The sequence below is a fragment of the Manacus candei genome, unplaced genomic scaffold (assembly GCF_025592945.1).
Source record: "Manacus candei isolate 608988 ecotype Guabito, Panama unplaced genomic scaffold, ASM2559294v1 h1tg000014l, whole genome shotgun sequence".
NCBI classification, from domain to species: Eukaryota; Metazoa; Chordata; class Aves; order Passeriformes; family Pipridae; genus Manacus; species Manacus candei.
The window spans coordinates 20,499,232-20,512,273 of record NW_026138062.1 but is presented as its reverse complement, the minus strand read 5'-3'; the positions used below and the strand labels follow the sequence as shown (position 1 = coordinate 20,512,273).

General features: G+C 41.7%; 1 protein-coding gene across 2 annotated transcripts in view; it reads right to left on the bottom strand.

Annotated features, from left to right (window-relative positions):
* Positions 1 to 291: 291 nt before the first annotated feature.
* The window catches only part of SIAH3 (siah E3 ubiquitin protein ligase family member 3), a 53,214-nt gene continuing 40,463 nt past the window's right edge, over positions 292 to 13,042 (bottom strand). For both annotated transcript variants that reach the window (XM_051778760.1, XM_051778761.1), the window contains exon 4: positions 292 to 1,178. In XM_051778760.1, coding sequence (XP_051634720.1) covers positions 585 to 1,178 — 594 coding nt within the window. In that variant the 3' untranslated portion in view covers positions 292 to 584. The remainder of the gene's footprint in view (positions 1,179 to 13,042) is intronic.

The window sequence follows — 13,042 nt, the reverse complement described above, 5'->3', positions numbered from 1 at the left end:
TTCCAGGCCCCTGCTCAGCAGAGGTGATGACTTCTTCTTCTGAAGCTTTCAGTGTTTGAATGAGGAAGTTGTTCCCTCAGAAGCTGAAGGGAGCTGTGAAACTTCAGGCTCCCGCAGGGCTTGGTCTTAACCACAGTATAAGAGTTAAATCACTGTTGCTAATATGGAAACCTGGGTGCTCTTGTCCCTTAGTGGAATACTTGACCTTTCATCAGGCACAGGGGCCTCCAGTCAATTAGGCAGGCAATGAAGGAAACATATTTGCATAGCATTCTCAGAGCAAAGGTTTCTGTGAGTCACCCTGGGCGCACTTTTCATTAACATGTGTTGTTTTCAGTGCTGCTGGAGGGCTACAATAAATTGATTAGCCTCTTTAAAATTTATCATAAAATTGTATTAACAAAATGGTAAATACATTACACAGAGACTGTAACCACGGGATGTTTACATAATGCCCACTGTGGACAAGTACTAAATACCATAAAAGACCTGAGACCCCCCCGAAAAGTCTGCAAGTTCTGGCTCTCACAAGGCAGCTAGAGCACCACTGTTGTTGCTGTTTCTCCTCCTGCTCCTCTTCCCCCTCACATTTCAGCTTCGGAGTTGTGAACTTTGCTGGTCGTTATTGCAATTCCTATCGCTAGGCTTCCATTGTCAGAAAAGAGTTGAGCCAGGGAAGTGTTCAGCACAAGGCAATCCCCGTCGGAAATGACAGAGTCCACACACTCCAGTACCGACCTGGGGGTCGCCTCCCACTTAAGGCGCCTCTGGTTCCTGTTGAGCTCCAGCCGGTAGGTGAAGTTGTCAGCTTGGGTCGGTGTGCCAATCAGCATCATCGTGGCAAAGAACTGCGGGTGGCCTTCATACTTCTCCTGCTTCCTGAGTACCAGCAAAAACTGGTGGCCAAGGCAGGAGTGCATGATGATCCAGTCTGTGGGTGCAGGCAGGTGCATGTCCGTGGCCAGGAAGACAATCTCTGCACCCTGAAGGATGTTGATGTGATGGGTCTGCCTCAGGTGGGACACCACCACCTCCAGGTGCCCTTCCCATGGGCAGGAAAAGAGCGGGCACATGCAGGGAACCAGTTGGGGGTCATGCACTGCTTCGTGATGATGGCAGGGAGGAAGGATGCCTCTCTCTGTGGACGTCTGTGCAGCTGCACAGAGGGTCGGTGCATACTACAAGAAGAGAGAAATTACATGTGATAGCAGGTGGACCAAGAATCAGTGTTGATATGCAAGGTGCAGACCCTGCAGATATCAGTCACCTAACACTCCACCTAAAACAGCACTAGTGGGATTGCAGGGAACTCAGCACTCTGGATATCAGAGGCAATTCTGACCTGGATCTGCACAACAAAAAGTGCCTCGTTCTCCAGAAGAGAGAAACTGTTTGAGTCATGGTAAATCACTTAAAATGAAAATGATGTATGTGTTTAAAGAGCAATTTCATTAGTTTAGGGGGGAAAATCTGATTAAAAGAAAAAAAAACAACAAAGCAAGAACAGCATGGGGCATTTTATATAGTTAAGGCTTTTGCTGCTCAGAACAAGGAAATGAAATATGTATGGCATTATTACTCTTTAATGAAACATACATGCAAATACAGACATTTTTCCTGAAACAATAAGCTTTATAACATCCATAATTTGTGAAATAAAAGTCAAGTTTTTATTGTATACGATACCTTCATTTTTTTTTTTTGGTCAATATATTTGTGCCTAATAGATGCACTTACCTCCATAAATCTTAAATTGCTCTCAAAGGTGAATGGATGGCAAATTTAGGGCATTTTTGCAATAAAGTAAATTTGGATTAGGGTAGGGCTGCTCACTAAAAAGGCAGTAGCTCTTGCAGAAGGTTTCCACATGAGGACTAGAAAGCAAATTGCTCTGCCTCTGTCAAGTAGATGTTGTTGAAGAGAAATAAGTCTTATTCAACCAAAAGTGTATTCACAAGTAATGCTATTCAGGAAGAGTAATGGCTTTCCACAATAACTCTGTGCATAGACAAACCCTAAAGCACAGGCATGCTGGTCATGATTAATTCTATCCAATTTTAAACATTTACTTCAGCATTTACTTCAGCCAATCAAGCCACCTTGGACTGCCTCTGCAGTCTGTAGGGTGCGGCAGCCCTTACAGCGGAGGATGCAGACCTCAGGTGGAGTAATTCACATTCTAAAGGTGACATCAGCTGATGCCAGACAGACTGAAATCCAGTCTGTCTAGTTGTACCTAATTTTTGGCTGTTTAATAAGTTTTTGTCTTTGAACCCCTCTTCTAAGAGCGTCTCATATATCCATTAATGTCTCTTATAAGAGTACATACATATGTATGCACATTTCGCTTAAACATATGTTTTTGGAAGATTCATGTAATTCCCTGAATACTACCCCACATCCACTCATTTTAATATATGTACCCAAAATTTCAGGAACTACATCATAGTTCTAACATCTAACAGTTGTTCTCTTCCATACCACATCCAAGACATAGCAGATTTGGCATTTATTCGGTTATTTTTTGGGCAGAGACTTGTTTTAATCAGGGGCAAGCATAATCCTATAAAATGGGTGCTAAATTTGTTGCAAATGGTGTATTTCTCATCTCTTTATGGATATCATGGTGCCTTTCATTACAGCCTTGCTGTAAGCAGTTTTGCTTTCCAGGATGTTTTGGAAGGCAATTTCTTGGGTGAATTGTCCTAACTCTCAGATGACCAAGGCTTCCTTGCCAGCCAGGATGACAAGTCCTGGATCTCCATTCTCACTTTGTCAGTAGCTGCCCAGGAATGTGATGGGCAGAGCAAGGCTGTGATTGCTGCTGCTGTGAAATTCATGTTTCCTCCCAAGGCACTGGATGTCAAAGGGAGCTGTTTCTTCTTCCTCTGGTATTTGATGTGAAGAATAATTGACTAGTTAAGCCCTATTACTGAAACTTCCTTTTTCTTTGGAGAATTATTACTTCAATAGTACAGTTCTACTTTTCCCTTCCTCATTTTTTATTTGTTTTGCTGTGTAAAATTCAAGAATATAAACTTTCTAGGAACATAATGAATTGAGGACAGATAAATGACTATCATTGTCTGGGAAATAAAACAGGTCATTATAAACTAATCAAGGTTTGTGGCATTAGCTGCCTGCTTATCGCAGTGGGATTACTGGTTCACACTTAATTCTGCATTAATTTTTGCATCCCATTAGGATGAAAGTTATGGTTAATTTAAACTCTTTTTGGTGAAGGAGGGTATTGCAATGGAAGATCACAAAAGCCTTAAAAAAAAAAAAATCCCTGAAATGCTAATTGCCTCATAAAATGAATTCTAATCTCCCAATCTAATACAGTGGGTGTGAGCAATTACTTTCTCTCACCAAACTGTTAATGCAACATTAGTGATTATACTAATTAAAACTAATGAACTCGTTCTCACATGCTGATAAACCTCTCAACCACTCAACAAGTTCCAGCCTTCTATCAGTTTTATTTAACTCTCCTTTTGGAAGATGAATCTTAAATTAACCTCTTGAATAACATTCAAAATTAGGTTTTGAAATGTGAAGCTTTATAGACTGTGTATAATTCTTCTCCAAAGATTACCAGAGTCAGAGAAACCACTTCCACTGAGGATGTAATTGAATTTAGAAATGCATTCTCCTAATTTGATAAGCATGGAGACCAACGGTAGCTCATCCATCTAAACTGCATCCAAGGTAAGAAAATAGAAATACCTTCAAAAAATCTCTTTATGATGAACACATTTCTATGGCTTAGGAATTAGGAATATAAATTACAATGAGCAATTTATTCAATGTATCTTTCTTCTTTCCTTAATCTGTGATTTTGTGTGTATGTGCACAAATAATTGTGAATTGTCTTTCACACCTCATATTTCTGAAACATTCTCAAAACCTTTCCATAAACCACTTCAGCAAAGGATTTCTGGTCTGACTCTGTTCATTTCAGGTTTACTGAAAATTCTGAAATCCAGGACAAACCACATGATCTATCTTTATTCTCTGACTAGGTGAGAACCATCTTCAAAATCTGATTTCTGAATTATTCAACATTCCTGTTTCTAAACTTTAAATTTGTAGTATTTTTAAATAAACGTTTAATAATTCTCTGTCACTGTAAAAAAAAAAGTCTCAGAGGAAACTATTACTTTACTCTTACTTTTGAGGTATGAATGTAACTATTGGGGTGTCTGTGCCCTTGTTGGTGATTCATATGACTGTGAATTGAAACACTAAAATTGAAATGCAAAATGGGCATAAAACGGTCACCTTGAGTGTATTTAAATGCTTGAATAAATATTTATGAACATTTTTTCTCATGTTTAATCTCCTCCAGTATTTACTTTCCATCATTTATTGCCCGATTACCTAATAAAATTAGGTTTATTATATTGTTGTGTCAGTCCAATATTATTCTCAATTATCTTTTAGCCTGTTGGCCAATTTTAGTCAAACTGAATTGTGGAATAGAAATCTCAAATGCTTTAATTTTCAATCATTTTTATGAGAAGAGGCATCAGGGTAGAGAAGTATGACCCTTGCACGTCTCCAGGGAGGAACAGTTTGCCACGTGTGCAGTATTACATTGGCAGACAAGAGAGAACCTAAACAATGGCAGTTTGATCCCAAATGTATTATAGACACCAGCGAATCCACATGAGACAGTGTCTTTGTGAACAGGAGAAAAGGCTTCAGCCAGAGTGCTCCTCATTAGACGCAACATAATCCCACCATGAGGTACCAAACTGCAGGAAACCAGGCTCTGCTGCTCACAGAAAAATTTCTTTTTAATGATGCAGCTTATTATGGTGTAATTCTTTTTAAGAACAAGTAATTTGGTAAAGAGCAATTTATAAACACATGGTGCTTTTCTCATGGAAAAAAACATACAAACCATGATTATACTTGGACCTGGGACACAGGCTTTCTGTTAAAAATGCAGCAAACCACATTAGATGTGATTCACTTGTTTTACCTTTGATGTCTGAGGAGTGGGTGGCTAACTCCGAAGAATATCAGTTCCTTTTACAGCAGAGCCCATAGAGAATGCAATTCACTTGATCCCAGGAGGTGCCAAAGGAACATCCCCCTGGACACCGCTCTCTACATGCAGCAGGACCAAACACATCCTCAGTGCAGTTTTACCAGTTTCTAGACAAAGAGCAGAAGGGCAACCCTATTTTAGCCAGGGAAGAGTTGTACCACCACGGGCTTCTCCTACTGCATTGGAGACAATACAGCCTGTGGAGAGAGAAGCAGATGCCTGTTCACATAAGGGTGTAAATCCTTGGTTCCTTACCACTGGTACACTACTCAAGTCACCTCCAGTGACTTCGTAGAAGTCTTCTGACATTCAGGGGAAGTATGAAGAGTAGATCCAAGAGTTAGAGATCTCCAAGATCTCCAAGAGGTCAAAAAGACACAAGTACATTTCTGACTCTGCAGCTGCAAAGGTGAGGCACCCAGCTGGGAGAAAGGTCTTTGGTATTGCTCCTCATGCTCTGAGAGACCTTTTGTATTCGAACTATCAAAGTTTTCAGTCAACTGTAGTACAAATAGTGGAAACAGAGGCAGCAACCCCCACTGCACGTCTGCTGGCTGAGCTCATGGCCCTGTGGGATGCAGACACTGGCTACACCACCATCCCTCTAGCCCTGCTTCCCTGCTCCACATCGGCATAGTTTCAATAGGGACAGCAAGTGTGGCTGCTTCCCTGAGCAGCTAAATGCCTTGCCATTAAAGTTCTGACTTGAAAATGGTGAATTTACTCAAGATAAACTCCGCAGGGTGAGGAAGGGTTGAAATCAGTCCTCCCATCCCACAGGAGGGGGCCCAGACACTGATGACCTGCAGTATATGGAGAGTGAGTAGCACCACCACATTGCAAAAGAATAAACAGGCTCAGGTCTTCAGAGAGAAGGTTAAGTGTCACCTTTCCACACTTTCCAGCATTTGCCAGTGTTATATTGGGAGTCTGGATGCCTCATTCATACTTTTACTTACTGTAATGCACATAATGTGCAAAAATCAGCCTGTGAACAGTACCGGTGTGTGCTGAGAATATCCTAAGGAGGGAGGACAAGGACTAGTTCACTGCCCAGTGAATAAGGGTTTCTGACAGCAGAACAGGTGCTGCAAATAATCGTCCTTTTCCAGACACTTCATGCCCGTGCAACTGTATTTTCTCCAGTGATCACACACACTTTGCAAACACTCATTAATTCACCCATGTGCTGGGCTATTTGCTTAGGGAAGTCAGTGGTGTAGTCTGAAGGCCATCATTGTAGGGCTATTGAGGAGGGTCATATAGAAAACAGCAAAGAGGAAAATAAAGCCACTGGACATGCCAGCCAGCCCAAAACAGAAGACAATGCTCCCACTCTACCCCAGTCCCACTGCAACCTAATCCTCCTCCCAAGAAGGAACTGCTCCTTCCATGCATCCAAACTCTTTCTTCTTCATCCTCAGCTTTCTTGGCTGGATTACAGGAGAGTTGATAGGAGCTGTATATGTTCATGGCAGCTGTGACCCTTGGTAGGAACCAGGGGTTGAGAGGGGCTGTGCTAACACCCTTTTTACAAACCCACCAACTGTGCTGAGGCTGCCTCCTCCTATGGTCAGCTCCACTATGAGATATAGTTTCTTATTGTGTACAACTTCGTAAAACTTACATTGTTTGGGGAAATACCTGATTCAGGCTGACTTTAAAATACATATTAAATCACATATACACTTACATTAACACACATACACATATTTATATATAGACTCATAACATATCCATTTCAAAAGTTTCTGAGAATAATGCAGTGGGAGAAAACACACTTTTGTCCAGGTTAGACTATTCTGATACCTTTTTTGTTTAAAAAATAGTGGGATCTGGGGGGATGGAAGCCTATGCATCTTGATGATGAGCTTCTCTTATAAATTTTATTTTATTATTTCTGCTTGTGAAAACAGTCCCAAATTTTAGAACGCATATTTTTTATTAAACCTTCTTCTGAGAGGGGCGCTTTTTGCTGTGTAATTTTTTCTTCTATGAGGTTCATTGCTGTGTCTGTCTCTGTGCATAACAGCCACTTGTCAGCTGATACCCTTGATGTTGAATTGAAGAACAACAGCAGTATTTTTTTCTCACTGTTGGGTCAAGGAATTTAGGCATGGAGGGATTAAAGATCCAAGTGTTGTGACCGTATTTTTTTTGTCCAGCTTGTATCAACCAGCCCCTGATTTTTCATAGTACAATTGCCTCTGAGAGCACTTGATATTTTCTAAATCCAGCCTCCATTAACCTCAGATGCAGCTACAAGTGATTAAACTATCTGCAGATCAGGTCCGAGACTTTGGCAATGTGGATTTCCTCACAGCTACAGGAACTCCTTAATAACATGTCATTATTTACCTCATCTCCTCCACCGCCCTGTGTGTAACAAGAAAGAACAAGAGATGCAGTCACCCTATAGGTAGGTAAGTAGCCTACCTACCTACTCATTTCTACCTAGTAGAAATGAGCCTTGAGAACTCAGTGGATTTTTTACTGTGTCCTAAAGATTTCCACAGACAAGGAGAGACCCAGGCCTGCAGCTGTGAGATGCTTTGAATGAGCAACTTTCAGGGTTTTCAGCATCTTTAAGCAACCATGGCAACTTTCAGGGTTTCGGTTGAAACAAATCGGTAATTTCTTTACCAGAGAAATGTACCGTTTATTTAGTTTTCTTACTGTCTTCCTCCTCTTTCTGGGCTTCTCAGGGTCTGATTGCTTCTTCTCATCTGTATGGAAACTGCCTCCAATAATTTTCTAATTCTCAGCTTCTTTCTGCCTCACAAAAGCCTTGCCACCCACTAACATCCACCTCCACGTTACTTACACCCACTGCCTAGGGACAGATGCTCAAAAGAACTATAAAGGTGACATGAAGAAAGTAGTGAGTCTTTTAATCCTGGTCTCAATTTATCTCCTGCTCTTTTTTAATATGCTAATAAGATTTTTTAAATCTCTCAGATGAAAGAAAAGAGAAGAAAAAAAAAAAACAACCCCCTGAACCTATTTTGTCAAAAACTATATCTGAAATTAAGAAATCCAAGCCAGGGCTCATGTTGGGGATTTATTTAAAATTTTAATTACACAAAATCTTGTTCATTATGAATGCATCAGTTGAATTTCTTAAGTACTGAATATTAGTTGCAGCTTTGGCTGTGGGAGGATTTGGTTTTCCTACTATCAAAAGACAGTGAGAGGACAACTTCAAGCTTATTTTGCTAATCTCACTTTGCAGTATAATCAGGTGTGATTTAGTGACACAGCATAGGGGATGTGTTAATGGCTGTCCTCATGCTAATTACACACCTCTGAGCATGCAGAAATAACTACAATTTTAGTACACGTCCACACTGTAGCACACACTTTGCTCTATCAGACAACCCTGAATTTTAGATGAAGCCACATATAGAAGTATTTTGGGGAAAAAAAAAGTGGTTTTGTAGTAGATATAGCAAGACTATGATACAGCATTTTAAATGTATCCCAGATAGAAAGAAAGACATTATTCCCATATTAAATTCCCTTGGTTTTTTTTCAAAAATAAGTTTTTTCAGCATAAACTGCCATGCAGTCTTGAAGTACAAGCAAAAGAATTCAAGAAACTTGACATTCTGCAATATATTGAAAACAATGTAATGATAATGAAATATAAACAGGATTCACACTAAAGCATTTCAATTCCATAGATGCTTTCTGAGAGACACTTGTGTAGACATGGACAGGGTGGAGCAAAGCCATGCTCTTCAGTTCTTCTGCGTTGAAACAAAGTTTGATGAACCCTTCCCAGCCCAGATGGGAGGAGACTGAAACTTCTTGTGTTTAAACTGAATGGAGACATACCACCTTGCTATCTCTCAGCCAAAGCTGCAGCTGGGTCAGGGACATCCAGGCAAATGGTCCTGGTTTAGCTTTAGCTGCTGCATTTGATGGATCTCACTTGACATCACTTTCTGTGCTCTCTTTGAGGAATAAAATACACTGAGTAGATATAAGCAAACCACATGCACAGGCAATTTCTGTGGAGCATCTGGCAGTTATTTGCTAGACAAAATAAATGAAAAGCATGGAGATGAAATGGGTGAAATGGAAACATCTGCACCTGTGGAGATCTGGCAAGTTGGCAAGCTGATACACATCACCTACTCTGGGATGATTGCCCTGTGCCTGCTCTAAGGGCTTAACTAAGGATGAAGCTGTAACAACAGAAAAAAAAAGGCATCCTGACAGTATGAGACCATGACTCTGGGAACAAATAGGACCAGATATGTTAATAGCGCTCAGAGAGCATCCTTGCTCAGTGCAAGGTGCTGCACCCATGCTCACTACCCTCTCCTGCATTTCCTTCCTGCTACTTGAAATCCCCTGATAGAAAAGTGGCTTTCTAGGCATTTTGAAGAGCTTTTCATATGAAGTGGAACAATAGAGGACAATAAACTACTCCTGTTCCTCAAGAAGAAGCCCACTAATGTTCTCTTGCCAGTACAATTTAAGCCCTTTGCAGAGGCACCCAAAAGAGGAGCTGAACTGAAGCTGTTGAGGTGGAGCAGGAGCTGATGCATACCATGGAGGGAGCGAAGACAGACTCTGCCGCTGTCATGAGGAGATTCCCTGAAGGGTAAATGGTTACTGGGGATGAATCTAGATCCTGGATCCTGAGCTACAGCTACTGTCAGCAATAGAGGTGGAAAGCGTGGACAGCTACAGGTCAGAAACAGTTCTCCTCCTCTGTTGGTAGTTTGGAGATAATTTCCAAATTTCTAATTTGAGCATTTCCATCTCTGGTTCATATCTAGGAGTACCTGAGCACCCTCCTGGCAGACTTCCCAGGTTTGCCAAAAGGCTGAAACCATTAAAGATTTGCAAAAAGCCAGGCTAGAGGGTGAGACATGCCCTTGGGACCTCATTTGCAACTTGTATTCTCTCTGCTGCATTTTAGGACTGGATACAATGCAGTGATAATAAGCCATAGTGCAGTGTATTTGATGCTGCATTGCAACTGCTGATGCACTGGGGCATGGAGATGTTTACCCTCTTCTCTTTGGACTAGAAGAAGATTTTATACCTTGTTTTAAGAAAGGGTGATGCCTCTAAACGCCATCCCCTTTGGCCACACAAGGCAAGTATCGAAGCCAAGGCACACGCTATCAGCTCTTTCTCCAGAAGGGCAGGGTGCAACCATTGTTTATCACCAGACCGCTCATGAGGCACTGCTGACTGTGGCTCTGGGTGATGTAGTGAACAGCCTGCATATGTAAAAAGAGATAATAAAAAATGCAGAATTATCTGAAGATTCACTTCATCCTTTATCCACTTTGTATTTTGGATAAAGCCTGTTAATAAAGTGCAAAACCATTATAGGCTTTAATTAAAAGCAAAATGATAAAGTAGTTCCAAGCTGCATCTGCTCTGCCTGATAGGGAAGGCAGAGTTCATAAGAGCCCTGTATCTGACCTGTTGATTTTTTGGTTTACATTCACACTGAGAAAGAAATTAATATGGAAAAGAGTTTAAAAAAAAAAGGAAGAAGAAATGATTGCCCACTGTGCTGATAAACTTACCAGTTCAGACTGCCTCTAAATAACTCATCATCTGATATTCATTTACAAGTTACTACAGTAACAGCGTGTCTCCAAGAAAGCAGATTTGCTTAAGTCATCTGAGATAATTAGACCAAATCCACCCTGAGACAATTGAAATTCTTCCCTTCCACCAGACAACCTCCAGCTATCACAATTATATGACACATAAATCCATTAACTGCTCTTTCAGAAATGCACCCTGGGAGTGCCAAAGGATGGCACAAAGGAAGGAGGTAAGGGATGAGGTAGTGATTGTTAAGCAAGCCCACAGACTCTCTTGGTAGGACCAATGTCTCCAATCCCATGTACATACCCCTTCTGGCCAAGGATCTGCTCTGTGGTCTATGTCACATTGGTCTTCCAACCATCACAAGGTAATGTGCCACCAAACCTGCACCAGGCAGGTCACAGCTGCGTGCAGATGCTGTACTGGGGCCATGTACGTGGGGTGACAAGGGAGCACAGGGCTCACAATGGTGCCAACCCTGTCTCTCTGTCCTGTCTCATAGCTTGTGCCTGTGCCTATGTCTCTGTAACAGTCACTGAGCAATGAGAGACTCCTTGCAATGAGGAATGAGAGACTGAGCAATGAGCCGTAAGAGACTCCTCATTTTTGGTTAAGATCTTCTCCTAAGAGCTGTGTCTCAGGAAATACAAGAGTGGCTGAATATCATGCCTGTCTCCCTCTTGCTGAGGCACTGCTAGTACCAGCAAGTGATGAGCATCTCAAATCTATCCACAATGGCCTGGTATGGTGGGGTCATGCTCAGGTTTCAGGAACACTAGGAAGAGAAGAAAGGAAAACAGATTGTTCTGGGCTCAGGGTTAACTCTCCATTCCCCTACACATCTCTGCCCCTTCTCCACTAGTGACATTCAGCTTGCCCTTGCTCTGGGTACCTGCAATGGGAGTGTGGCATTGAATGAAGAAGTCTACCTGTTACAAGACAACCTAAAATTCATGATTATTCTACTGTCAGCTGAAAGTGTGTCTTGAGTTTGTGCATTCAGGCTTAAGAAAGGGGAAAACCCCACAAAACACAAAATAACCCAGAAAACCTGTGTGAGCCATTAGCTTTGGGCATGAAAAACAAACTTCAAGTCTGGGTAAATTTATTTAGTTTGTGTAATGTATGCAGATGTTTCAATGATATATTCTTTGCAGTAAGGAAAGGGAAATTTCTCTGGGAACATTTGGCTTGTGTCACAAATACTTCTTTTAATTTTGTGCAAATCATAGGCTGTTTCTTCTTTTTCCTCCCCTTCAAATTTTTGAAGACAGTTCTTCTAGAAGTTTTATTCACATGGGGAGGATGCAGATGTAAAGAAAGAACAGAAAAGCAGGCTCAGCTTAGCCAGAGAAGACAATGTTCCAGCCCTATTAATAGAATGAAAATTTAAAGGATTTTGTTGAAGGAAAAAAGCCCCAAAGATCCACAACAATGTTCTAGTTAAAATTCCTGCTTACAGAAAGCTACCGTCTATCCTATCCAGGAGGGGTTGAATCAGTCTCCCTGCTGTGCCTCCTGCAGCACTGCCCTTTTCGGGAGGGAATCCCCTGGCATCCTCTAGCCTGCTGGCACCTCCCCTCTGACCTCGTGTGTCACCCTCAAGAGAATCACAGAAGGTTTGGGGTTAGAAGGGACCTTTGAAGATCATCAAGTCCAACTGCTCTGTCATGGGCAGGGACATCTATCAGAAAACCAGATTGCTCAAAGCCCCATCCAAGCTAGCCTTGAACACTTCCAGGGATGGAGCATCCACAACTTCTCTGGGCAACCTGTTCCTCTGTCTCAATATCCTCATAGTAAAGAGTTTCTTCATTATGTCTAATCTAAACCTGCCCTCTTTCAGTTTAAAACTGTTAACTCTTTGTCCTGTTACTACAGGCCCTGGTGAAAAGTGTCTCTGTCTTTTTTGTCAGCCCCTTTACGAATTGAAAAGTTGCAATGAGATCTTCCTGGAAACTTCTCTTCTCCCACCCCAACTCTCTCAGCCTGTTTTCATAGGAGAAACGCTCCAGCCCTCTGATCACCTTCATGGCCCTCCTTTGAATCTGTTCTAAGAGGTTCACATCATTCTTATGTTGGGGACCCCCAGAGCTGGATGCACTATTCCAGATAGGGTCTCACAAGAGGGAAGTAGACAGGCAGAATCATCTCTTCTGATCTGCTGGTCACATTTATTCTTATACAGACCAGGATATGGTTGTCTTTCTGGGCTGCAAGCACATATTGCCAAGTCATATCTGATTTTATATGGACGTGTACCCCCAAGTACAAGTCTCCACAGGACTGCTCCAGATCCATTCACCACTCAGCCTGTATTGACACCAGGGATTGACCTGACCCAGGGGCTGGGCCTTGCACTTGGCCTTGTTGAACTTCATGAGATTCATGAGGCCCTAC